Here is a 26,566-nt window from a genome sequence, read left to right as displayed (position 1 = left end):
TATTGAAACTTATAATACTTTACATGTATTTGAAGTACATCTATAACTTTCTCGTAACTATTTTTCTTGTAACAGATTTTTACAAAAGAGGAGTAATAGGTACGGGGTTTTTCCTTATAACCCGTTTTAGTATATGGCCTTTTTCTCTTTAGCCTCAGCTCGTGGCTCCATCTCGTAACTTTTACTCTGCACTTGACTCTTTTAGACTTGATTTTCCCTCAATCCTCTTTGCCTTCTTTATACACATGTCTATGTATATTATGTAGTCCCCCAAGTGTTTGAGTGTTGAAGTATGAAGCCTCGAGCACTTGATAGTTCCTCTCATTTGGCCATTTTCCTGAAAAGGAAAAACATAAGGGACTCGGAGGTGCGATTATAGATGAAGACTGCATACCCCGTATTTATTTCTATCAGAATAATTGTAACTCTAGGCCAGGAATTTTAGGTTACTCTGTGTGCCTTACAGGTCGTGACTCATCATTTAGTACGGGATAGTTTTTTGCCTATCATCTAAAATCGTTAGTAAAATTTTAACAATTCAAAAATGAAATATAAAATGGTTATACCTGACAGTGGGTTTCCCTTAGAAATAGTATCTCTTCAAATGAACAGCATTCCAATGTGAAGGTAGTACCCTGCAATCCATCGTTTCCAGTTCATACGCTCTTTTTCCTGCAACATCACGAACTCTGTTAGGTCATTCCCATGTTGGACTTAATTTTCATGCGTTAGCTGCTTTTGTAGATTGAAAAACATTTTTAAGCACGAAGTCCCAAATTTTGAAGAACCTGAGGCGTGCTTTTCTATTGTAGTATCGTTCTATGACCTGCTTTTGTGCTGCCATTCTTATTAGTGCAGCTTCTCTCCTTGCTTCGAGTAAATCTAGATTGACCCGCATCTCCTCGTCATTAGATTCTTATGTCGCCTGCGTGAATGGGGTACTTGGTTCTCCTATCTCGACTGGAATTAAAGCTTCAGTTCCATAAACCAATGAAAACGATGTTTCTCCCGTACTAGTTTTTGCCGTTGTACGATATGCCCATAAAACACCAGGTAGCACTTCTGGGCAATTCCCGTTTGACTCTTCTAATCGTTTCTTTAAATTATTGATAATGACTTTATTTGTTGATTCTGCTTGCCCATTACCCACCAGATGATAAGGCATAGACGTTATCATTTTAATTTGCCAACTTTGAAGGAATTTCGTGATCTGAGCTCCTATAAATTGAGGGTCGTTATCACATACGATCTCCTTTGGTACGCCGAATCGACATATGATATTCCGCCAAATAAAATCTCTGACTTCCTTTTCTCACATCTGTTTGAATGCACCCGCCTCTACCTATTTAGTAAAATAATCAGTGAGAACAAGCAAAAACTTTACATGTCCTTTTGCTTGTGGTAATAGACCACAATATCCATTCCCCATTTCATAAATGGCCATGGCGCAATGACCGAACGTAATAATTCCGCAGGTCTATGCATATTGTTACCGTACCTTTGGCATTTATCACATTTGGCCACGAAACGTTCTGCCTCTTCTTCCATTTTAGGCCAGTAATAACCTACCCTAATTAAGTTTTTTACCAATGATCTTCCACCTGTGTGATTCCCGCAATGTCCCTCGTGTATTTCTCTCATTACATACTCTATTTGCGAAGGTCCAAGGCATCTTGCTAAGGGACAACCGAACATTTTACGATATAGATTGCCTTGTTTTAAGCAGTACCGAGCAGCCTTTCTTCGAAACGCATAAGCCTTTTTCTTGTCATCAGGGATGGTTCCATACTGCAAAAAGCAATAATTTCGTTCCTCCAATCCTATGTTAAGTTATTAAAATTTACCTCATTCACATCAGAATCAAGAACTAAATGAAATAAATGTATCATTGAGGCATTTGCATCATTTGCCACGTCGGCGGCAGATGCGAGATTAGCTAGGGAGTCTGCTTCAAGATTTTCGTCCCTGGGTATTTATCTAACTTTTCAATTTTGAAATTGTTTTATCAATTCCCGTACCTTTTCCAAGTACTGTTGCATCCTTGCTTCCCTGACTGTATAAGTCCCTAGCATCTGATTAACTACGAGTTATGAATCACTCTTGATTATAATCTGATTTATGCCAAGTTCTCGTGCCAGTTCTAAACCTGCAATCATAGCCTCATATTCTGCCTCATTGTTAGTTATGGAATGACATTTGATAGCTTGCTGAATGGTTTCACCCATAGGTGGTACCAATACGACTCCTAAACCTACGAGCCATCAGTGAATAAAGTCCAAGTTCCTGGGTTAGCTCCATTGAACACCTGCAATTCTTTTTCTGCTTCTAACTGCATTCCCTGGCTAAAATCAGCCATGAAATTAGCTAATACTTGCGATTTTATAGCAGTTCTAGGTTGGTATGCAAATTTCGTATTCACTTAACTCTATTGCCCACTTAGCTAACCTACCTGATAACTCATGCTTATGTAATATGTTACGTAAAGGGAAGACAGTTACTACAACGATAGGATGACATTGAAAGTAAGGTCTTAGCTTTCTAGATGCCAGCATTAACGCAAGTGCAAGATTTTCTAACTGAGGATACCTTGTCTCCGCATCTAACAAAGATTACTTATGTAATAGATAGGGGATTGTTTACCTTGTTCTTCTTGGATCAAAACAGCGCTTACCGCCACTTCCAAAACAACAAGGTAAATGAGTAGTTTTTTCCCAGCCTTTGGTTTTGCCAGCAAAGGTGGATTTGATAAGTACGTTTTCAAATTCCTAAGTGTCTGTTGACATTCCTCATTCCATTTAAAATGATCTTACTTCTTAAGGGCTGAGAAGAATTTAAAACACTTCTCTGATGATCTAGAAATTAATCTTCCCAAGGTTGTAATTCTTCCTGTTAATCTTTGAACTTCTTTCTTGTTTGAAAGTATGTCAAGAATTTCCTCAATGGCTTTAATCTGTGTAGGATTCACTTCAATACCACGGTTAGAAACAAGAAAACCCAAAAACGTACCTGAAGCAACGCCAAATGCATATTTTTCGGGATTTAGTTTCATATTAAATTTGCGCAAAATCGAAAATGTGTCAGATAAATGTGATATGTGATCTTTTGAATACTGAGTTTTAACAAGCATATCATCTATATATACCTTCATGGTCTTTCCTAAATGCTCTTGATACATTTTGGTAACTAACCTCTGATACGTTGCACCTGCATTCTTTAGACCATAGGGCATTACTTTATAACAGTAAGTCCCCCTGTCTGTTATGAATGAAGTTTTTTCTTCATCTCCCGGATCCATTTTAATCTGATTATAACTTGAATATGCATCTAAAAAACTTAACAGCTCGTGACATGCAGTTGCATCAATCAATTGATCTATATGTGGTAGTGGAAAAGAATCTTTAGGGCAGACTTTGTTAAGATCTGTGTAATCTACATAAACCCGCCACTTACCGTTCTTCTTTGGAACCACAACAGTGTTAGCTAACCAGTTAGGATACTTTACCTCTCGAATGGAACCAATTTTTAGCAATTTTTGGACTTCTTCTTGAATCACCTGATTCTTGAAAGCTCCTTGCTTTCTTTTCTTTTGCTTCACAGGGGGTATGATGGATCTTCATTTAGTTTATGAGTCATCACCTCTGGTGGTATTCCTGTCATGTCAGAGTGGGACCAAGCAAAGCAGTCCATGTTAGTTTTCAAAAATTCAATTAACTTACCTTTCATTCCTTGGTCAAGATTGGCTCCTACATAGACTTTTTTATCAGGCCATTGAGCAAATAACACAACAGGCTCTAATTCCTCTATCGTTGTTTTGATATTTTCATTCTCTTCTGGTTCTTGAAGGGTATCAGGCCTTGAGTCTACATCTGTTTTCCCTTGTTCAGTCGAGGTTTGTGTTGTGAAGTCTTCAACTGCCTTCTGTGATTGCTATTTACCTTCACTTCTCATGCTTGTGTTTGCAACGGAGTTCATAGCCCTGGATATATGTTGATCTCTACGAATTTGACAGATTCCCCATGGCGATGGAAATTTAATAACTTGATGCAAGGTCGAAGGAACAACATCCATTTCGTGGATCCAGGGTCTCCCAAGAATCATGTTGTAAGCCATCTCCATGTCTACTACCTGGAACTTTGTATCTTTGACGACCCCTTCAGCAAATGTGGTAAGCATTACCTCTCCTTTCGTGACAACACTGGAATTATCAAATCCAGATAGAGTATGCGCCTTTGGTATTACTCTATCTTCAACTTGCATCTCACGTAATACTCTTAGCAAAATAATGTTGACGGAACTACCTGGATCAATCAAAACTCGTTTCACATTAGTATCATGTACAATTAAAGGTATTATCAGTGCATCGTTATGAGGGGTTAATACGCCATCTGCATCTGCATCATTGAATGTAATACTGTCTTCCTCTAAAATATGCCGCACCCGTTTTCCTTGGGTAATTGTTACTCTGGAAATTTTGTTAGTTGCAGTATATGATATACCATTGACGTCTTCACCCCCACTTATAACGTTAACAGTTCTTTTGGGAGAAGGTGATTTTGGAGGCTCCTACCTGTTCTTCATGTAAGCCTGCTTGCCTTTCTCACTGAACAACTCAGTAAGATATCCTTGTTTTAATAAATGATCAACTTCACTTTGTAAGAATCTGCAATCTGTTGTTTTATGCCAGTGGTCATTATGAAACTCGCACCAATGGTCAGGGTTGCGCCTGTTTGGATTCGATCTCATTTCCTTTGGCCACCGAACCTTATCTTCCATGCTTCTCAAAACAGCCACGAGCTCAGAGGTGCTGACATTGAAGTTATAACCACTGAATCTTGCTTTTTAATTTCTATCATCATCTCGTGACTCTCTGTTGTTTCGCTCGTTCCTGAATTTTGATGAAGAACCTAATTCTCTGTTTCTTGATCTATGATCGTACCTTTGATTATCCTGCTTTGACCGTGAGTCTTTTCCTGAAGGTCCTATATAAGGCTCGTACCTATTTTTACCGGACCTTTTTTTGGTCTCTGCCCGTCTCGAACTTATCTTTTCTTCTTTTTGGAATTGCGGAACAGTATCTTCCTCAATCCTCAACTTCGTGCTATACCTGTTATAAACATCATTCCACGTTGTAGCTGGGAATTCTCGAAGGTTTTCCTTAAGTCTCCTCGTAGCTTCCGAACTCTTTTCATTCAAATTACTTGTGAAAGCTATCGCTGCCCAGTTGTCAGGTACGCGTGGCAATGTCATTCTTTCACGTTGAAATCTGTCCACGAATTCTCTAAGCAGTTCAGAGTCCCCTTGCTTGATTTTAAAAATATCCTCCATTTTTTTCTCTACTTTTTGAGCTCCCGAGTGTGCTTTGATGAAAGAATCTGCAAGCTCAGCAAAAGAATTTATAAAATTTTCGGGTAAAAGAGAATACCATGTTAGCGCTCCTTTGGTGAGTGTTTCACCAAATTTTTTGACTAAAACTGATTCAATCTCCTGCTTAGTCAAATCATTGCCTTTTACACCCATTGTGAACGCAGTCACGTGATCTCGTGGGTCTGTTGTTCCATCATACTTTGAAATATCAGGCATTTTGAACTTTTTTGGTATTGGGAGTGGAGCAGCACTTGGCTTTCAGGGTTGTTGCGAATATCTATCCATATCTACCCTTTTGATTATGGGCGGCACCCCGGGTATCTGCTCTATGCGCTCACTTTGCTCATTGAGCTGTTTCTGCAAGGTTACTACTAAATTTTATAAATCAGAATTAATTACATTACCTGGTTCTTTCTCCTGTGATTTACTGGGAGTTCCACCGCTACCTGAATTAACAAGCCTAGAACGAGGGTTTTCCACAGTGTTATTATTTGGAGTAGGTGTGGGTGTTGCAACAGGTAACTGGTTAACAAGTGCCTCAACAGCTTTGTTGACCTGAGCAGCAATTAATTTCTGCAACGCTTCATCAATGGCTTCAACATTTTCAAATTGAGCATACTCGTTTATTTGAGACCTATTAGGAGAACCCTCACGAGATTGTCGTGGAGAGTCTTGCGGAGTAGGAACTTGAATGTTAATATTCTATGGACCTCCCTGACTTTGTTGGTTCTCTTGGTTTCCTTGGGTGTTGTCATTGTTATTCGACATAATTGATGCAACAAGGAAGGTTAAATGAAAAGAAAATAGATTATCAAATTCCCGGTAACGGAACCATTTGTTTAACCAAAAAATAGAATTTCAGTCAAAGCTAGAATTTAGAAGAACACGGGTTACTGATAATCAAAAGAATATGCAAAAGAAAGTAATTTGGGGCAATTAGAGTGTAATCAGGAGAAAAAATAAGTAAATTAAAGTATATTCCGATAATGTCTTTTGTCCCTACAATTGATCAGATACCTCCCTTTTATAGGTATCTTGAAGATATGCGTTTTCCCCAAATCATAATGAGGCTATTATGAATAATTAAAGACATTGAATGCTACGTTACATAATCATTATAATCAATACAAATTCTCTAACGTATCCAGTATTTAATGTCTGTCAAATTCTGTATCTGCGCTCTTTACTATGGTCAGATCTATTCCTTTTGATTCTTGGATATAAATGGCTTAAACAGGTATGGCCACCCGTGCCTCTTCCTTTGTCCTTGCCCGTTTCTATTACTGCTCGTGCCTCTTGACTAATTGTAATTCTTTGACTATTTGACCAGTCCACGTGTCTCGACACGTCATCTTTATATAAATATAATTTTTCTCAATACAGTGGCCTCCCTGTAATTTTGCCAACTGGGAACCAAGCAAGCCCTGCTATAAAAAGTTCTGGAGTTCGACTGAAGTAGCCTCAGCTTTTGGGAATTTAGATATTGAATACAACTAGAATTATAATGTAGATCTAGCACTATGAAATACACTAACACTATATAGTATAGTAAACAGTCATGATTATTACACGATAATATTGAAATTCTTCAGTTTGTCTTAACATTTAGTAGAAGTAAATCTAGTAAATTAATTTTAGACATATATGGTTTAATTATTTTCTCTACCATTAGACAAGGGTAAAATCAATGTCATTAATTTGTCACCTCTGATAATTGCCAATTTACATTTGCAGTAATGTGACGATATTACATAAAAATTAACTTCTAATGCATTTCTGTTATGCATTTGACGTTGCCACACTTTTTTAAAGAAGAATTATATAAAGTATGACTAAACGTCTTAAACTCACTAAGTCTTAAACTCACTAAGTGTACATATCCATCAAACAGTAAACCACATCCATCAACTAAGACATAAAAACAAAATATCAACAATAAAATAATTTCAAATGAGCAAAACTTTCGGTACAAATGAAGCCTCAAGCGGAAACTGTGGTAAAGTTAATTGGTCGAATCAAATGTTATTACAACTTCGCGGTGGTAAAAGATTAACACAGTAGAATAAAGTAGTCAATAGTATGGTTATTCTTGCATGGAAAAAAAAAAAAAAGGTAATTGTCATTTTTGCGGAATATGTATTTTGTTTGTAAGCACATCTTCTCTCCCTCCCACTATATGTGTCGCTTTATCTTTTCAGGTTATCCTAAAATATTGACACTCTTCTTGTTCCATTAAACTAGTGTTAGAACCCGCGCGATGCGCGGATAATTTAACGGAATATTAATCTTAAAAAATTATAATCTAATATATCATATTATTTTAATGAATATTATTTACTATTTTATTATTTAATATAGTGTACATAAATATAATAAAATCTGTACAAAATCAAAGGATACAAAGCATTATAGTAATTGTATGGGTCAAAATCTGACCACACGTGTATTAGTGCCAAAAGGAATGGTAAGAGGTCGACTAAGTTGTGGTCATACCCACATGGTGTAATAACAACGGGCACCTCGGCCACTGCCGAGATCGAGCCGTCTCAAAGCTTGTATGGCAAATTAAATGTCGTGATACTTGAGGGAGGCGACATGAAGTACAATCAAGGGATGAAGGCGTTCTAATGAAGGACCGTTGGACAAAAGAAATATTGATAATATATATAAGAGGTAAGAAGACAGGAGGGGGAAGGGGGAGGGCTTCTCTCCTAGAGAAGGAGGAGATAGAGAAAATCAAGACACTACTAGAAATTCGGCAAAAATCGACCAAGAAAAACTGACCAACTTTGGTCAGTCAAAACCGACCAAAGTTGGTCGGTTTTTTAAAATTTTTTAATTTTTTAATTTTTTTTTTTTTACGAAACCGACCAACTTTGGTCGGTTTTCTTTGGCGCAAAAATGCGGAAAACTATTTTTGAGTCCCGCGAAATTTATTTTTCAAGAAATCGATCAACTTTGGTCGGTTTTGCAATTAAAATAAATAAAAATTAATATTAAAAAAACCGACCAACTTTGGTCGGTAAATTCGACCGGTCATTTTAAAAAACCGACCAACTTTGGTCAGTAATTTTATTTTTTAATAACCCGACCAACTTTGGTCGGTTATTTTCGTGCGAAAATACAATTAAAGAGTATAAATAAAAAATAAGAAAATCTTAAAACAAAATGAACCAATGGTTTAGTGGTAGAATAGTATCCTGCCACAGTACACAACCCGATTCGATTCCCAGATAGTGAATCTTTTGATTACATAATTAAAATACTGACTAACTTTGGTTGGTTTTTTTTTTTGCGACCAACTTTGGTCCTTTTACCTTTGCAACCAACCTTGGTCGGTAATTAGCGACCAACCTTGGTCGATATACTAAAACGACCACCAAAATAGCGACCAAACACGTTTGGACGCGTTTTGATCGATAATTTGCTAAAATCGACCAACATTGATCGATTTTTGTGGTCGCTAATTACCGAATTTCTAGTAGAGAGAAAAGGCTTAGATAGCAAATATAAATATCTGTAATCGTGATTATTGAATCAAGGAAGATGGATCTCATTATTGCTAATGACATTCCGTTTTTTCCGCCTTTGTCACCGCATTACGGGATAGTATGTCAAAAATGTAAGCTTTTCGTCTGTATATGATATCTTATATGATACCATCAAATTTATAAACTTGATTATTTCTTATTCTCTTATATGACGTGCTTAGATCCAGAGTTAATTATCTTTGGCTAAGATTTATCCTATATTTTCTTCATTAATTGGTTTAACTAAAAGTGTAATACTTTTTGGTCAAACAATTTGGCATCGTCTGTGGGGATTTCTTAGCCAAATTTTTAGTTTCCTCTAGATCTAGAACCAGTTACGTATCACTTCCAAGCATTTACAGCCTCACCATCTTGGTATAAATACCAATTCGAAAAAATAGTAGATAAGATTTTGAGAATACCGGACCAATCTAGGTCAGATCTCTACATAAAATAGAAATTGTGTCCGATGTCTATGCAAAACCCACGCCTCATATGTAGCGATGGGTTTGGCACGTCATATGTGCGTCTAAAGTAGGATCACGGTTACTATATACTTAGCATGACCGCAATCCTATCTGACGTATCCACCTTATGTACCGGCCTGTACTTCCACCTCTTAGGAATGGACGATAACCCACTGTGTGATTCTTTGAAATAACGGGCATATCCTGCCTTATTTTCATACCCACACACACTGCGTGATTTATGAACAAAGTATGACATGTTTCCCTTACTGGTTGCGCATATCGGAGGGGATCAGGCTAAGACTCGGTCTCAATATCCCAACGGACAAGGTAAGTCCAACCCCCGAGAAGCCTAGACACGAATAACGACGAAGCCGAACATGGCTGCCAAATCTGAAATCGTCATTCAAGCACAAGGTGAAGCGAGCGACCCTACAACGTCGTTCTCCCTTTCACCGATTTACCAGGCCAAGGTAACAGGCAATTTTATTTGGGCTTACTTATCACGCTCTCTTGTTGGTTCAGAACAGGAATACAAGCATTCTCACAAGTACGCGGACAAGGAACGAACGCCAACAAAACACACCAGGAAAATATTTTGTACCACACCATCTTGCAAGCAATGACAGAGCGAAGCCTTCTAAGGCGCGTCGTACTACAAATAACGAAAACGGCTCATAACGAGCGGACAATTTTAAGAAATAATCTTCGGAACCAGGGACTCGGAAATGGGCCTATGAAACGTACAGTATTCTCCAAGGAAAGCAAAATTAAGCAAACCGGGACTCACCCCAACGCACGGTGTTCTCCAATGAAAGCAAAAATAAGCAAATTGGGACTCGCCCATGAAACGCACAGTATTCTCCAATAAAAGCAATACAACGGGTTGCAATTTTGACCTCGCTCGAATTAACACCCTATTGCTATCGACCATCGCCAAACAAAAGGAAAGTTCGACCTCACTCGAATTTACAACGGGTTACACTTTCGACCTCGCTCGAATTAACACTTTATGGCCATCGGCCATCGCCAAATGAGAGGAGAGTTCGACCTCGCTCGAATATACAACGGGTTACAATTTCGACCTCACTCAAATTAACACCCTAAAGCTATCGGTCATCGCCAAATGAAAGGAAAGTTCTACCTCGCTCGAATTTACAACAGGTTAAATTTCGACCTCGCTCGAATTAACACCCTACGATTATCAGCCATCGCCAAATGAGAGGAGAGTTCGAACTCGCTCGAATTTATATCGGGTTACAATTTCAACCTTGCTCGAATTAACACCCTACAGACATTGGCCATCGCCAAACGAAAGGAAAGTTCGACCTTGCTTGAATTTACAATGAGTTACAATTTCGACCTCGCTCGAATTAACACCTTACGTCCATCGACAAATGAAAAGAAAGTTCAACCCTGTTTGAACACATAAGTCAAGATTGACTTCGCTCAAGTTGGTAAGTCAATTCGACCTCATTCGAATATACAAATAAAGGTTGATTCCGCCCAAGTTGGCGAATCAGAAGACAATCTCATCTGAACTTGCAGTTCGGAAGTGACTTCATTCGAACTCACATAACGAAAATTCAACTTTGCTCAGATCAAACAAACTAGATCCGTCCTCATTCGAATTCTCAATTAAAGGATCATGGACTCGTTACGAAGAAATCCGAAGATCTTCTCCCCAATAAAAAAACAAAGAAATGGGAGAGAAGGAACAATAAAGTCAAAAGATACACTAGGGCGGAGCAACTATTTTATTCAAATGTACGTGCGCAACAACCGCACCTTACAAAAGGCCAAAACATGCCCTCAAGAAAAAGATGAAAATAAACAACAAAAGAAAAAAAAACTAAAACTAAGCACAAAAGTAGCAACAAAGTTTCACTCGGCGTCATCCTCACCGTTGTTCTCCCCAACGTCATCATCATTAGAAGGAAGCCCATCCTTAACATCAACGCCCTCACCAGCTTCCGGTGTCGCATGGTCGTAACCGCAGGCAATACGAGCTTTACGTGCCTTCGCCCGAGCATCTTTAAAGGCTGCCTCTGGAACACTTCCCGCTTCCCACAAACCCTTGTATATATCATGTTGGGCCTCAGCATGGACCCATAGCTCATACAGGCGGTGGGGAACAGTGGTCGAAGTAGACTCTTGAGGGGGAGCCTTCTCAGATTCAAGAGTCGCAACTCGATCTCCCAAGATCGAAGCATCTCGATCAAGTTCACCAATTCGCTCCTCGAGCTGTGCCTCCCTCAGCGTAGTCGTCGCCCTCTCAGACTCCTACTCGGACTTGAGGACGTGGATAGTATCTTCTAGTATCGTCGCCCTTGCTAAAGCCAACACTAGAGCACCCTCAGCTCTTTCCAACACGACCACTTTCTTTTCCAGCTCGGCCACCTTCTACGCCTATTCTGCACCAAGAGCGTCGACTCTAGCAGCATTTTGCTCAAGCTCAGATTTTAAAGACAGCACATTCGCCTGAAGGTCCTCGCACTCCGCGGCAACCCTTTTGCCCACCTCAAGTTCCTCGTCCTTGGCATGAAGTAGCTCCTTGAGCTCACTGCATCTGTGTATGGAACGCATCAGTTCCTCATCTCTTTTCTCCAACTTCTCCCTGGCAGACTGGGTACTAGCGCCCGCTCTAAGCTGCTCGTGCATCTCATGGAACCTGTTGTGACACCGCCGATACTTCTCGGCCATCTACAGGAAAATCTCGACTTGCGTCTCAGCCCTACGAGCACTCTCGATCTCCAACATGTAAGTCTTAAAAAAACAAAAAACAAAAAGAGGAAAGAAAGGAGTTAGTAAAGGCAAAGGTCACAACACATAGAAAACAAAAGGGATCTCAACCTTAGGCCCATTGCGGCCACACCGCATGACAACTCGGAGTCGCTGACATCCTGAAGAGCTCCGCTTTCAGCAGCAGAGCATAGAAGATCGAATTGTGGCACCAAATCCATAGTACCTGCAGCAGGTTGAAATCTGGCGGAATTTCAAGTATGCGGGAAGGGCCTTCCGCTCTAACCTCAGTCCTGGTAAAGCCCTCCTCGAACATCCTTATGTCCTCAGGGTCAATGTCGGAGTCGGATTCATAATCCTCAGCCATGAAGCCCTTCCCTATCTCATTGGCCGAAGAGGGGGCGTGGTTCTACCGAGATGTCGAAGGGCCGACCCAAACAACAACGACAACCTCGGAACTCCACCTCCCCGCCACATTAGCCCCTTGAACGCTCGCAACGGGTGTCGACTCCATGCCCGGGTTAGAACCACCGCCGATTTTGGGTACCGCCGAGGTAAGGTCGCCCCTCAAAGATGTTTCGGCTGGAGAAGCCTCTTCCAACACTACCCTTCGTCTCTTCGATGGGGCCTCTCTACTACCAATGCAGGAAGATTCGCCCGTTGAACGGACTGCGGGAACCAGAGTCTCTGTTTGAGGAGTAACCTCCAAGAACACGACTTTGGCCACGGGTGCAGGTCGGGCAGTAGCTCTTGGTGCAGGCCGGGCAGCAGCCCTCGCCGTAGGCCAGGCAAAGGGCACCGGTTGACGGAATGCAAGCGGAGGAGCCCTCGTCCTTCTCACTCCTCTCCGACCTGTCAATAAGGAGGAATTCGATCATATAACGACAAAGTTGAAGAAACTACGAAACAAAGAACAAAGCAAAACCGCGACGAGCCAACTCACCAGTAAGAGGCTTGCGCCCAAACTTCTCATGGAAAGGCGCCCACTCATGAATCCCCATCGTGTGGGGAGAATTGCGCTCACCCATTCGCGAATATCGTCAACCAACGGGGGAGGTAGTCTTTCGACTGCAAAAAACAAAGGCAAATCCTCAGTGGTCGTGAATAGGAGACGACCGAGGACCATCTCAAGAAAAATTGCATAAACAGAAAAACTCATGAGTGAAGTTCGACGTCTAAAGAAACCCTGCTGGGTTCGACATAATATGCCCTGTTTGGACATAGAAATAGCTCTCCCAAAAGCGGCGGTTGGCCTTATCGTCCATGTTTACCACCAAATTCTTGGTCCCTCGATGACGCATATGGATCATCGTACCTTGAAGAAAATGTGGGGCGAAGAGGTGGAGTATGTGTCTTTGGGAGATTCCTCGGCCAGCCAACTCTGAGTACTTGATGAGCATGAGAAAGAGCTTGTATGCGTACGAAGAGAGTTGGGCAGGGCACACTTCATAGTAACGGCATAAATCCACTACCAAGTAAGTAAGGGGAAGCGTGTACCCAATAACAAAGGGATACGCGTAAAACGCATAGTAGCCTGGGCGGCTCAAATGCACTATATCCTTATCTGCCGGCACCATTTCAATATGATCAGGAATCCCCCATTTGGATTTAAATGCCTTGATCGCCTCAGCATCCATCGTGGAAGGAATGGGCTTCGGTTCATCTCTGGCGGGGCTGTTGAAATCAGTCCTCGTCTTCCTACTGGCAGGGGGGAGGGAACCACCTCATCCACCGACGGAAATCCCTATCTTCCACCACTTCCACTCCCTCTTCTAGTAGGGATGTGTCATTCCTCGGCACCAGAGCACCCACAACTCTATCAAAATGGGAAGAAGAACTAGTCATTTGTTTTCTTTGATCAAAATAAATGAAGATGATGAAAGAAAAAGACAACGGTCACAGCAAATCCTAGCAGAAGCAGAAATATGAGAGATCAAAGAAAGAGGAAAAGACTTTTGAAGCTCTCTTAATCAATTGAAAGACGTAACATTCAAATGAGAGGCTCCCCCCTATTTATAAGAATAGAATGCCCTGAGCGGGAAAACCAAATGTCGCCAAGAAAATGGAAGGGCACGGAAAACGACACAATACCTAGGAAACGTGCACCATAATAACACATAGGGGATATTGATGACATCCTGAACTGACGTGACGGTCTAATTTTGAACTGACATAACAGTCCTACGCAATTCTCGAAGTGTCACGTCGCCACCTCGCCATGAGGTTCTCGGCCCCCGCATAAAGCATTCAGATTTCTCCCAACTTTTGAATCAACAGAGTGTGCCCATCGAGCTCGTCAAGAGGCGACCCCAATGGGCGGAGGGACTAATTGTATGGGTCAAAATCTGACCACATGTGTATTAGTGCCAAAAGGAATGGTAAGAGGTCGATTAAGCCATGGTCGTACCCACAGGGTGTAATAACAACAAGCACCTCGGCCACTGCCGAGATCGAGCCGTCTCAAAGCTTGTATGGCAAAGTAAATGTTGTGATACTTGAGAGAGGCGACGTGAAATACAATCAAGGGATGAAGGCATTCTGGTTAAGGACCGTTGGACAAAAGGGATACTGATAATATATATAGGAAGTAAGAAGACAGGAAGGGAGGGGGGCTTCTCTCCTAGAGAAGGGGGAGATAGAGAAAATCAAGAAAAGGCTTAGATAGCAAATATAAATTTTTGTAATCGTGATTATTGAATCAAGGAAGATGGATCTCATTATTGCTAATGGCATTCCGTCTTTTCCGCCTTTATCACCACATTACGGGATAGTATGCCAAAAATGTAAGCTTTTCGTCTGTATATGATATCTTATATGATACCATCAAATTTATAAATATGATTATTTCTTATTCTCTTATCTAACGTGCTTGGATCCAGAATTAATTATCCTTGGCTAAGATTTATACTATATTTTCTTCATTAGTTGGTTTAACTAAAAGTTTAATACTTTTTGGTCAAACAGTAATCAAAGAAATTATTCATTCCTTGTTTATTCTTTACTAAATTATCAAGTACTTAGTACTATACATTTACTAATGTGATTTTTTATTAATTTGTCAATTGGCTTAATATTTTGATACTATTTCTCTTCTAGTAGAGCATATGTATTTTTTTTTATTCTGAAAATATATATTTTTACACTTATGTTATACTGTTTAAAATTCTTTAATTATCTAAATTTATCAATAATTTTTTTGAGTGTTATTTATTTATATTTTGTTTATTAATTAATTCAAAATATAAATATTATAAAATTATTTTTATCCACCTCTTTACATACATTCTTTTCTACTATAATATTTGATTAGTTTTCTCATTTTATATTTTACTGAAAATTTAAATAATATAATTTCTTTTACTAATTTATAATTTTGAATTCATCAAAAGTATAAAGAGATAAGCCTTTTATTATTTTTATAAAAAAACGTATTAATATTTTAATAATTAATAAAATGTGTTTTGAATATAATATATTATCTTATGTATAATATTCTAATAGTTTCTTTATATTTTTGTATTTTCATTATAAAATTATGAGTTCTATTTATTAACTAAATTCTCCTACATGAGAAATTTAATTAGTATTTTTATTTTTACGATATCATTTGATTTTTTTTTTTAGTATTCTTCATTTATGACTATTTGTTTATTGTGATTTTACTTATGTGTATATGTACAACTTTTCCCATAAATAATTCTAATTACTTTTATAATTCTTGCACACATACAGACACATTATATATATATATATTCCTTGGTTATCTAATTGTATTATCCAATACTTAATATTGTTAAATTGACATATGAATTATTAATAAATTATCAATTTAGTATAATAACTACTCTCATACACACACACTCTCTCTACTACTACTACAACATTAGGAAGAAATTACTCTCCAATTTGAATTGTCAGTTTTTTATTTTTGTTATTTTTATTTTTTTTAGTGTGAAATAATTTTAAAACTCTAATTTGAATGAGTAGAATATTTTTTTGTATTTTTATTTTTTATTGATAATTATAAGATATTTATATTTATTAATTCAAGTAGTGTAACCAATTAATTTAAAATTTAAAATTCAAAAAAATAAAGTAGTTAGAAAAGTAATTTATTTTGTTTTAATAATGCCATTTGACTTTTTGTGGTTAAGACACTTGTGTTAATGTAGTGTTTTTGCTTCTCCTATTCTATATAGGAAGAATATAGATAGATTTACTATTTTATTAAATACTTATATAAAATTTAGAAGATAGGGTAAAACGTGTCAAGTTACATGAATTTTGGCATCTTCGCCGGGTGAAAGAAGAGAAGTTTAGGGCAACATGGTAATTTACAAAAATAAAACGAAATCAAAGAGAAGAGATAGAATACAGAAACGGAATAATCCAAAATTCCAGCACTGTTAGCTTTGGGAGGAGTAAAGAGCAAGACCGAGAGAAAAGACTCTCCGCTGCCTCTCTCACTCTCCTTCTGCCTCTTACTTTTACTGGGTATGTTCTCTTTTCTCTTTAATTAATCCTTGATTTTTCGATGTGTGAATAATTTTTTTCGTGTTTTTTGATATTGTTGTTTGTTTTTTAGAATTGTTAGACTAATTAAAGTTTTTTCTGGGTTTTGAATTTTGATCAGTGGATTGAAGTATTGTTTTTGAGATGATGGGTTTAGGGTCTTTGGGTAATGGAGGATCTTCATCCTCCTTCTCCAATTTATCACCTTTAGCCCCTCCTTTTACTGTTGATCGCTCCAATTCCAAGCCCACTTCAAACCCACTGTTGAATTCCTCATTTGGACAGTCTTGGCAATATGCTGCTGCTGATCCTTCACCATCTGGATACAATTTTTTCTCAAAGCATGAAATTGTAGCTCCTGATTCTGTGCCCACAACTTGCTTGCCTGAATTTTCCCCTTCTGATTCTGTTATTAACCCACCCAACAGTAACAACCTTTGGTCAACTTCAAACCCTACTGCTAATACTTCGACTGACCCGTATTCTTCGTTTGGCTGTGAGGGATATTATGCCCCTTATGTGCCTAATTCAGTAGTGACCAATGACACCCCCTCGGCGCCATTCAATGATCCTTCGTTCGATGTCTTGCCTAATTCTGGTGGTAATATTCCTGTTAATGTATCCTCTCAAGTTGATTATACCCAGAGCTTGTCTGGTTTGGAATACCCGGTACCCCATTGGAAATCTGTTTGGAGTCAAATGACTGATGGAAAGCAAGATGAGAGGAAAGTTAATGCTAGTGCTTCATTTGGTTACAGGAATTGCATTTCTCAAGGTAATTTCCTTTTGTTTCTTATCTGTACTCTCATTGTTCCACATTGCAATGTAATTCCTTATATGATTTAACAATGATGTGAATGTACAACCGAGGTGTATGAATTCGTCGTACATCTGTGTGAATTTGCTTTCTGAGTAGTTGGCTACTGTGATGATTGAACTTATGTGTATCCAACTTTTGTTTTATTTGCAATTAGGAAGTCAAAATTTACTTTTATGGGTTTAGCCCTATAACGTTTTATCCTTGTTGGCGATCAATAACTTCTTATTTGCTTTTCAGTACCGTAGTACTGTTGTACTTTTTCTTTTTGTAAAAGAAATCTAATGTTATTGATGAGTATTATGCTATTCCTGACTTGATAATTTTCCCTGATTATCAACTCCATTTCAACTCGTTATGTCAATGACAAAATATTCATATGGTGGAGTTAAACTCGTTATGTACTTCTACGTGTCTGATTTATGTGATTTACTAGTTCAAAATTGGAGCTTAAAAGAATCATCTATCATTTGTTCCATTGTCTGAACCCGTTGTGCTGATGCAATCAGATAGAAGCTTTTAATGTCTGTCATTTTGTAGGTAATTCATTTGAAGGTGTGAACATAGCTGGAGAAGATACTCGTGCTCTCTCTGGAAATTTTACTGATGGAATGTACATTGGGCCCCCAAGTATGGGACATATGGATGACAAATCATATCTTGCTCAAGAACCAGTCTACCCATCTTTTAACTCAAAAACAGCTTGTACTGGTTCAATTCCTTCTGCATCTTGCCAAGCGGGACTTTCTTTAGGATCATCTAACAACTACCTGAACTATGAAAACCCTTTTACTCCACATGAGAAATTCTTCCAACCCCTTGATTCTTTTCTCCGTGATACTACATCCACATCAAAATCTTCTCCAGTAGTGGTTATCAGACCAGCACCTTCTGCACCTTCTGGAAGCCGTTTCTTGGCACAGAAGACAGACTTGAACAGAACTGTTGATATTTGCAAAACTGGAGCTAGTAAGAGCGAGAAATCAGATGTCTATGACCTCTTAAAAGGTGAGGAAACTCGCCTACCAATAGGTTTTCCGGTCAAAGGGTTTTCCTCGGAAACAAGCCCGCTGAACTTTGGTAAGGATCTCAAGGATAGTATTGTTTTTGCATCGTCATCAATTAGCAATCTGCATCCTTGTGGTAGCAATACCGTAGAGATTACAGTTAAAGAAAGATCTGGATCTCAAGCTCCTTACGGTAGTGCACCACCTGTGACTTTTACTGAGAAATGTTCAGATGCTTTAGATCTTCATAACTCAAATGAAGATTCACCCTGCTGGAAAGGTGCTCCTGCTTTTCGTATTTCTCTCTGCGACTCTGTTGAAGCTCCAAGTCCATGCCACTTCAAAAGCAAACTAGAATGCTCTGATTTTGGTCAAAGCAATTCTTTGTTCCCTCCAGCGGAACATTCAGGGAGAACTGACGATCTACATAAACATAACGTATGTGCAGCAGGAATTGGTCTGTCAGTTCCTTCACAAGGCACTGGAACTAATAACTACATTACAGAAGAACACAGGAACAATGATGTCACAAAAGAAACATTTGAGCATATGAATCTGTCCAGCGGCAGTAGGGTACTTAAGTTTTCTGAAGACCTGAACAAGCCTAGCAAAGGATATGATCTACCTCAGTACTCTGAAAATGATTCTCAACTACAACCGCACCTTACTGTTGATGAACACAAATATGGACCCACAAATCATAGTTTGACGGAGGGTTTTATTTATTCTGGTCTGAACCTCAATGACGCATTAGAAGGTGGAGTAGTTGCACTTGATGCTGCAGAGAATGTTTTACGTTCACCAGCTTCTCAAGAAGATGCCAAGCAGGCCCAACCATATCAAATGGGGTCAAGTCCAAAATTGGATGTTCAAACACTTGTTCGTGCAATTCATAACCTTTCGGAGCTGCTTAAAACTCAATGTTTAACTAACGAATGTCTACTGGAGGAACAAGACCATGACGCCCTTAAGCATGCAATTACTAATCTTGGTGCATGTACCTCTAAGAAGATTGAAACAAAAGAAACAGTGTTTTCCCAGCATGACACTTTTGAAAAGTCTGGAGAATCTTGCCACTCTTATATGGTATGCCTTCTCAAACTAGCCAGTCTTGTTTTCTGGTGTGATCAATGTGTTCAAATTGTGGAAGCAGATGCAGTATTACCTTATTGGTTTGGAATTCAGACCTAAATTCTATTGTGGTCCTGGACCACCTCTTCTCTGCATTGTGGACAATTTGATATATAGTGGATTCCAAAGATCTAATGGTCCAGATATAATGGACCATAGAAGAGGAGCTAGCAGATGCTCTTTGTCTATGTGGCAATTATTGTATTAACAATGTTTACATAATTTGACTTATTTTGTTTGTTAATCAACCTACTTTACCATGTAAGTGTGCTTGAAATGGATATGCTTCCCTTGCTTGCTTTACTCTATAAGCCTAATAGAGGAAATAATCATAAAGTTGAGATGTGTAACAATGTTATTGTTGCTGTTATTTTAGTACTATTTTAATCTTTGTCGTCTCATTCTTCATATATACTTCAGAATGGATGTCTTATGTCCAAAAAATTTACAGTTGTTAAATAAGATAATATCAATCATTAATGTACCTTTTGGCCATTGACTGGGTCAGTCCAGTTTTTGTTTGACCTTTGAATATTTTTATTATCATGCATGTCTGTTTTGTGTGCAAGAATATGAAACTAAGTTTTAATATTCCTTTTTCTTATCGACTTAATAGGCTTGTTTTTGTCAGCTTGAGACTTTTGATTGTGTTCCTTTGGCCATTGACTGGGTCAGTCCTGTTTATCTTATGAACTTTGGGTATTTTCATGATTGTCATTCTGTTTTGTGTGTGAGCGTATGGATCTAAGTTTTAAGTTCTCCTTTTGCATATCAACTTGATAGGCCGTGTTTGTTAGCATAATTTTTGTAGATAACAGGAATTATCTCATTCAGGGCACTGGGACAGGCCATTCCCAGTTTATGGAAGAAGTTGCTTGGGATGCTTGTGGACTTGGTTATCCGCCTATGCATGAAGATAAGAGCAAGCATGATGGTAAGAAAGTTGTGAGTTCATCCCTTCTAACTCCTTCTGCGGATGAATTATGGGATTCAAAGGAAGAACAAGTAGCCCAGGTATGCTCTATGTGTACTTCGTGAAATTGCTATTTAAATTTTAGTCTTGAAACAAGTATTGAAAATGAATTTTTTAGGGAGTTGTATCCTTTTAGTGGCATGCTAATATGGCAGTCTTGCAGGCTATAAAGAAAGTCCTCAATGAGAACTTTCTCTGTGATGAAGCAATGCCGCCCCTAGCCCTTCTTTTCAAAAATCTATGGCTTGAAGCTGAAGCAAAATTATGTTCCCTAAGCTATAAATCTCGTTTTGACCGTATGAAGATTGAAATGGAGAAGCATAAAGTGAGCCAAGGAAAAGGTAAAAGTTGTTTGTTTTGATACCTGTGCTCCGACTCTGTTACAGTTGTGGTCTGTATTCTGTTTCAGTCATTTTAGTAGATGTGACTGCTGCGACTAAGATTTGTGCTTCAAATTTTCTTCAGACTTAAACCTCAATTCCTCAGTGGTACCTGAAGCTGGAAATGACTTAGCGCCAAAGACTTCCACCCAGAGTCCGTCTACTTCAAGCAAACGTGTCCATATTGACGATTCTGAGGATTCTGTAATGGAGAGATTCAATATCTTAAATAAAAGGGAAGAGGAATTGAGTTCATCATTCATGAAAGAGGAAAATGATTCTGCTGTGGTTGCTGGTGGTGCTGGGGATTCTGTTCCGATGAGACTAAATATCTTGAGGCAACAGGGAAACAACATCAGTTCATCTTTCTTGGAAGAGAATAAAGATCAGGATGTGGTTGCAAATGATGCTGAGGATTCTGTTATGGCGAGACTCAATATCCTAAGACAACGAGGAGACGACTTGAAATCATCTTTTGTGGAAGAGAAAAAAGATCAGGATGTGGTTGCCAATGATGATGAGGATTCTGTTTTGGCAAGACTCAATATTCTAAGACAGAGAGGAGACAACTTAAATTCATCTTTCATGGAAGAGAAAAAGTATCCAGATATGGTCGCCAATGATGCTGAAGATTCTGTTATGGCGAGGTTCAATGTATTAACACACCGGGGAGACAACCTGAATTTACCGTCTATGGAGGTTAAAAAAGATTCGGATATGGTTGCTGCTGGTTCTGCAGGTATGGAGAAGCTTGGGTTGTCAAAAGGAGAAGTATCAGAAGATCAGAGAGCAAATCTGGTCATAGAACCTTACTTTTACTATCACAATGTGAATATGAGCGAAGGTAAATTTGGGTCTTATGTGGATGATTCTGGATATGACTCCATGAAACAATTTCTTCTCTCCGTTGCGGATGATCCAGTTGTCCATTCGAATTGGAAGGCCAGACCAGGAAATCCACACTCTTCTGCATTGTATGATAATTCTTCTTCGGATTGGGAGCATGTAGCGAAGGATGAGTTTGTGTGACAGAGCTGATGAAATGATGGTTCAAAGATACTTTGATGTTATGTTTAATTAACGCATGAAAACACTGTATATATTGTAAAGTGAACTTGGTGGAACTACTTATGCTTGTGTCTATTTTCTGATACTGCAATATGCGTGTTTGGTTGTGCACAAAGATCAATTTCTGGCTTAGTTATGTAGTCATTTGTCACGTCCTTAGTTGTTAACTAAGTATACGTACGACACTTGATAACTCGTTCACGATCTTGCACAACTTGCTCATGTTCTTGCTATGTCAAGTCAGCCTTACTACACTCAAGATCGCTAAGAGAATGGGAAGAAAGAACACAAGAGAATTGTTAAAGGAAGCTTTGTATTAGAGAGAACTTGAATTATTTGCTTGATGAATTATAAATGAATGACCCCCTTTATATACTAGTCTCCTAGGGGCTAGTGTGTAAATATTAATTATTACACAAGTCCTTGATATTTACAAAATAAGGGTTTTTTCTAGAATTCTCTACAAGCCTAGAAAATTCCAAGGACTTTCCTAGCAAATCCATAAGTATCTAGGTTCTTCCTAAGGAAATGTCCATATCTCTCTAGAATCTTTTCACAAATGCTAGCCTTCTTCTTATGTAAGCTTTCACATGGCATTAATATATGCCAAATGGCGCCTATCTGACATGATGACATGACGGGTCATCACATTCTCCCCCACCTAATATTGCGACGATCGCGGCGCAATGCTACTGCATAAACTCTCGGATCTTATCTTTGAATTGCCACAAATCTTCATACCGTTCCCACGTGGCCTCCTCAGGTGATTGCCCTTTCCAATGGACGAGGAACATAGCAGTGGCTTTTTGCCCTTGTTTTCGCCTGGCCTGGTAATCTATGATAGCCTCAATATCCCGATCATGTGAGGCGGTGATAGTCATTGGCGCCCGACTTGATTGGCCCCTACTCGGATCATCCTTATCTTCATGATATGGCTTAAGCATGCTAGCATGGAAGACAGGGTAGATCTTGAGATACGATGGCATGTCAAGCTTGTATGAGATCTTGCCTACCTTGGCGACGATCTTAAATGGACCCTCATACTTGCGAATCAGATTCTGATGCATGCCCCGTAGTGCATTGAACTGTCTTGGGTTAAACTTCACCATGATCATGTCCCCAACTCTATAGTATGTGGGACGCTGCTTACGGTCCGCAAACTTCTTCATCTTCTTAGTTGCCTAATCCAAGTAGGACTTAGCAGTATCGAGCTGCTCCTCCCATCCTTTGGCCATATGATAAGCCCCTAAACTCTTTCCCTCGAACGCGGCTGGTAAGGAATGTGGAGTTTGTGGTTGTTGGCCTGTGGCTAGTTCAAATGGTGTCTGTCCCGTGGACTCACTCCGCTGCAAGTTCTAAGAGAATTAGGCGATGTCTATGAGCCTTGCCCAATCTTTCTGATGCGCGCTTACATAATGCCTCAAGTAGCATTCTAGTAAGGCATTGACTCGTTCCGTTTGTCCATCCGTCTATGGGTGGAAACTAGTAGAAAAGTGTAGCTCCGTACCAAGTATGTCAAACAACTCTCTCCAAAAGTTTCCAGTAAAGCGGGGGTCTCGATCACTGATTATATGCCTTGGTAAGCCCCAATACTTCACCACGTTCTTAAAGAACAGCTTGGCAGCTTCCTTGGCTGTGCAACCTGGTGAGGCGGGCATGAAGGTGGCATATTTGAAAAATCTATCCACGACCACCATAATAGTACCATAACCGTCAGACTTCGGTAGACAAGTAATAAAGTTCATAGTTACGCTCTCCCATGGACGCTCTGCAACTGGTAGTGGCTCCAAAAGTCCTCCGAGTTGTTGTTGTTCAACCTTGTCCTGTTGACAGACAAGACAAGTCTCCACATAGCACTCTATGTCATCACGCATGTGTGGCCAATAGTAGACTGACTCAACCAGGGCCCTAGTGCGACGTTGACCTGGATGACCAGCCCATATTGTGTCATGACTCTCCCTTATGATCCGTCGTCTAGTGTCTCCAAATTTAGGCACGTAGACCGCCGACCTGTGGTAAGTAGTAGGCCGTCTTCTATCCAAAACCGTCTCGTCTTGCCTTTGTTGGCTAACTCGATAAGCTGTTTGGCTGCAAGATCATGCTGCATGCCTTCTTTTATAGCCTCCCTAATGTCCCATCTCGCTGAAGTAATTGCAGCAAGCTCGGCTTTCCAGCTCAAGGCATCGGCTACAACATTACCTTTTCCCGGCTTATACTCCAGCGCATAATCAAACTCGGCCAAGAAATCCTGCCACCTAGCCTGCTTTGGTGTGAGCTTCTTCTTTGTCTGAAAGTAGCTAGTAGCCACATTATCAGTCTTGACCACGAACCTCGACCCGAGCAGATAATGTCTCCATGTACGAAGGCAATGCACAATGGCAGTCATTTCCTTCTCTTGTACCGTGTAACGCCGCTCCGTCTCATTTAACTTGCGGCTCTCAAATGCTATGGGATGCTTATCCTGTATCAGATACCCCCAATGGCGAAGTCTGAGGCATCTGTGTGCACCTCAAATGTCTTGGCAAAGTCAGGTAATGCCAAGACTGGCTCCTCTGTTACAGCTGTCTTAAGGCATTCAAATGCCTTTTGACAAAGCTCTGTCCAAACCCATGGCTTGTTCTTCTTTAACAACTCAGTCAATGGTGCGGCCTTTGCTGAGTATCCACTGATGAACCGACGATAGTAGTTAATAAGGCCAAGGAAGGATCTCAACTCAGTTACATTTATAGGTGCCTCCCACTCCTGGATAGCACGTACCTTAGCCTCGTCCATGCGTAGCTCTCCATTGCTAATGATATGGCCCAAGAAGTGCACATTTGATTGTGCGAACTCACATTTCTCCCTCTTGATGTATAGCTCGTTCTCTCGCAAGACTTGGAAAACCTTCCTTAAGTTCTCCATGTGCTCCTCCAAGGTGTTGTTGTAGATAACTATGTCGTCTAGGTAAACTACCATGAACTGATCAAGGTAGGGATGGAAGATCTTGTTCATAAGGGTGCAAAATGTGGTCGGTGCATTGGTTAAGCCGAAAGGCATCACCAACCATTCAAAGGCTCCATATCTCGTCACACATGATGTCTTTGGCTCATCCCCTTCTGCAATGCAAACCTGGTAGTAGCCCTTTCGAAGATCCACCTTGGTAAAGTACTTGGCTTGCCCAAGTCTATCAAACAAGTCAGCAATGAGCGGGATCGGGTGCTTATTCTTCACGGTGACCTTATTAAGTGCTCAGTAGTCTATGCACAAACGCAACGATCCATCCTTCTTCTTCTAGAACAATACTGGTGCGCCAAAAGGTGCCTTTGACAGACGAATGTGACCAGCATCTAGCAGCTCCTTCAATTGTTTCCTGAGCTCTTCTAGCTCGACAGGTGTCATACGATATGGGGCAAATGCGGGTGGCTTAGCCCCTGGCTCCAACTCAATCTTGTGATCTACCTCTCGCCTGGGCGGCAAGTGCTTAGGCAACTCCTCGGGCACACAACTTCTCTATGCAAAGCGGCACTGTCTCTTGAAAATTTTTGTCTTCCTCTAGACTTGCAATGGTTGCCACGAACGTCGGCTCCCCCTTCTTGATCCCCTTGACAACCTGCATAGCTGAGAGTTGTGCTTGGATCTGTCTGTATGGCATAGTCATTGTAGGTACCATGCAAGCTCCTTCTCGCTCCATAACCAAGAGACGTTGGAGGTAGGGGTCGATTAAAGTATGACAATGTCTAAAGAACTCTTGCTCCAGTATGATGTCAAAGATATCCATAGCGGTTACGGTAAGGTTTGGCATACCTTTCCAAGTTCCCAATTTGACACCAACTCCATTAGCTACCCCACGAGCATTCTATATCTTGGCATTCACGGTCTTGACGCGAGAGTTGGTTGGAGCAAGCTTCAATTCCAGTCTCTTTGCGGCAGCCTCAGTCACGAAATTATGAGTTGCTCCAATATCCACCATTGCATGAGCGGGCTTGTTGTTGATGGTGAGATCCACGTACTGATTGCCATTCTCGGTAGGTTGGATAGCTTGCTTCGTGACAGCACCACATAATCCGATCATACCCAACTGTGCGGTTCCCGGACTCTCTCCTTGTGGCTGCTCCTTCCGCTCACGTACTATGGCACTGAGGCTCTTGAGGTCAGGACAATTCCTGAAGCCATGTGGCCCTCCGCATATATAGCATCCCTTCTTCTCGACCTGCGCCTTCTTCTCGGCGTAGCCCCGACGACCACTCGACTTTTTGAAATCTTGAGTCTTGGAGTATTGTTGTTGTATCTCTTTGACTTTGCCACGGTCTCCCCCACCTTTGACATTGTAACCTTTGACTCCTTGCCATTGCCTTTGTCGTGCTTGTCCTGCCTTAAATCCATCAATGATTCGGCCTCCACTATGGCTTGGTCTATATCAGTGACTTGTCGGCGTTGCAACTCCTGCTTAACCCAATTTTGCAACCCATCAATGAAGTGTAACAACAAGTCATCATTGGTCAGGTTGGGGATTTGAAGCATAAGGGAAGTGAACTCTTTGACATAGTTACGTATGCTTCCTATTTGCTTCAATTCCCTAAGCTTGCGCCTTGCCTC

At 40.0% G+C, this 26,566-nt stretch overlaps 2 protein-coding genes across 2 annotated transcripts; one reads left to right on the top strand and one right to left on the bottom strand.

Annotated features, from left to right (window-relative positions):
- Positions 1 to 16,466: 16,466 nt before the first annotated feature.
- LOC104220743 (uncharacterized) lies at positions 16,467 to 22,106 on the top strand. Its single transcript, XM_009771676.2, has 6 exons — positions 16,467 to 16,597; positions 16,737 to 17,390; positions 17,973 to 19,525; positions 20,405 to 20,584; positions 20,707 to 20,884; positions 21,009 to 22,106. The coding sequence occupies exons 2-6, from the start codon at positions 16,760 to 16,762 to the stop codon at positions 21,950 to 21,952; spliced, it is 3,486 nt and encodes a 1,161-aa protein (XP_009769978.1). The 5' UTR covers positions 16,467 to 16,597; positions 16,737 to 16,759; the 3' UTR covers positions 21,953 to 22,106.
- Positions 22,107 to 22,680: 574 nt separating this feature from the next.
- On the bottom strand, positions 22,681 to 23,160 carry LOC138888183 (uncharacterized). Its single transcript, XM_070170000.1, has one exon. The coding sequence runs from the start codon at positions 23,158 to 23,160 to the stop codon at positions 22,681 to 22,683; it is 480 nt and encodes a 159-aa protein (XP_070026101.1).
- Positions 23,161 to 26,566: the final 3,406 nt, after the last annotated feature.

The sequence above is a fragment of the Nicotiana sylvestris genome, chromosome 3 (genome assembly GCF_000393655.2).
Source record: "Nicotiana sylvestris chromosome 3, ASM39365v2, whole genome shotgun sequence".
Lineage (NCBI taxonomy): Eukaryota > Viridiplantae > Streptophyta > Magnoliopsida > Solanales > Solanaceae > Nicotiana > Nicotiana sylvestris.
The sequence above is the reverse complement of the archived record's forward strand: the minus strand, read 5'-3'. Positions and strand labels throughout refer to the sequence as shown.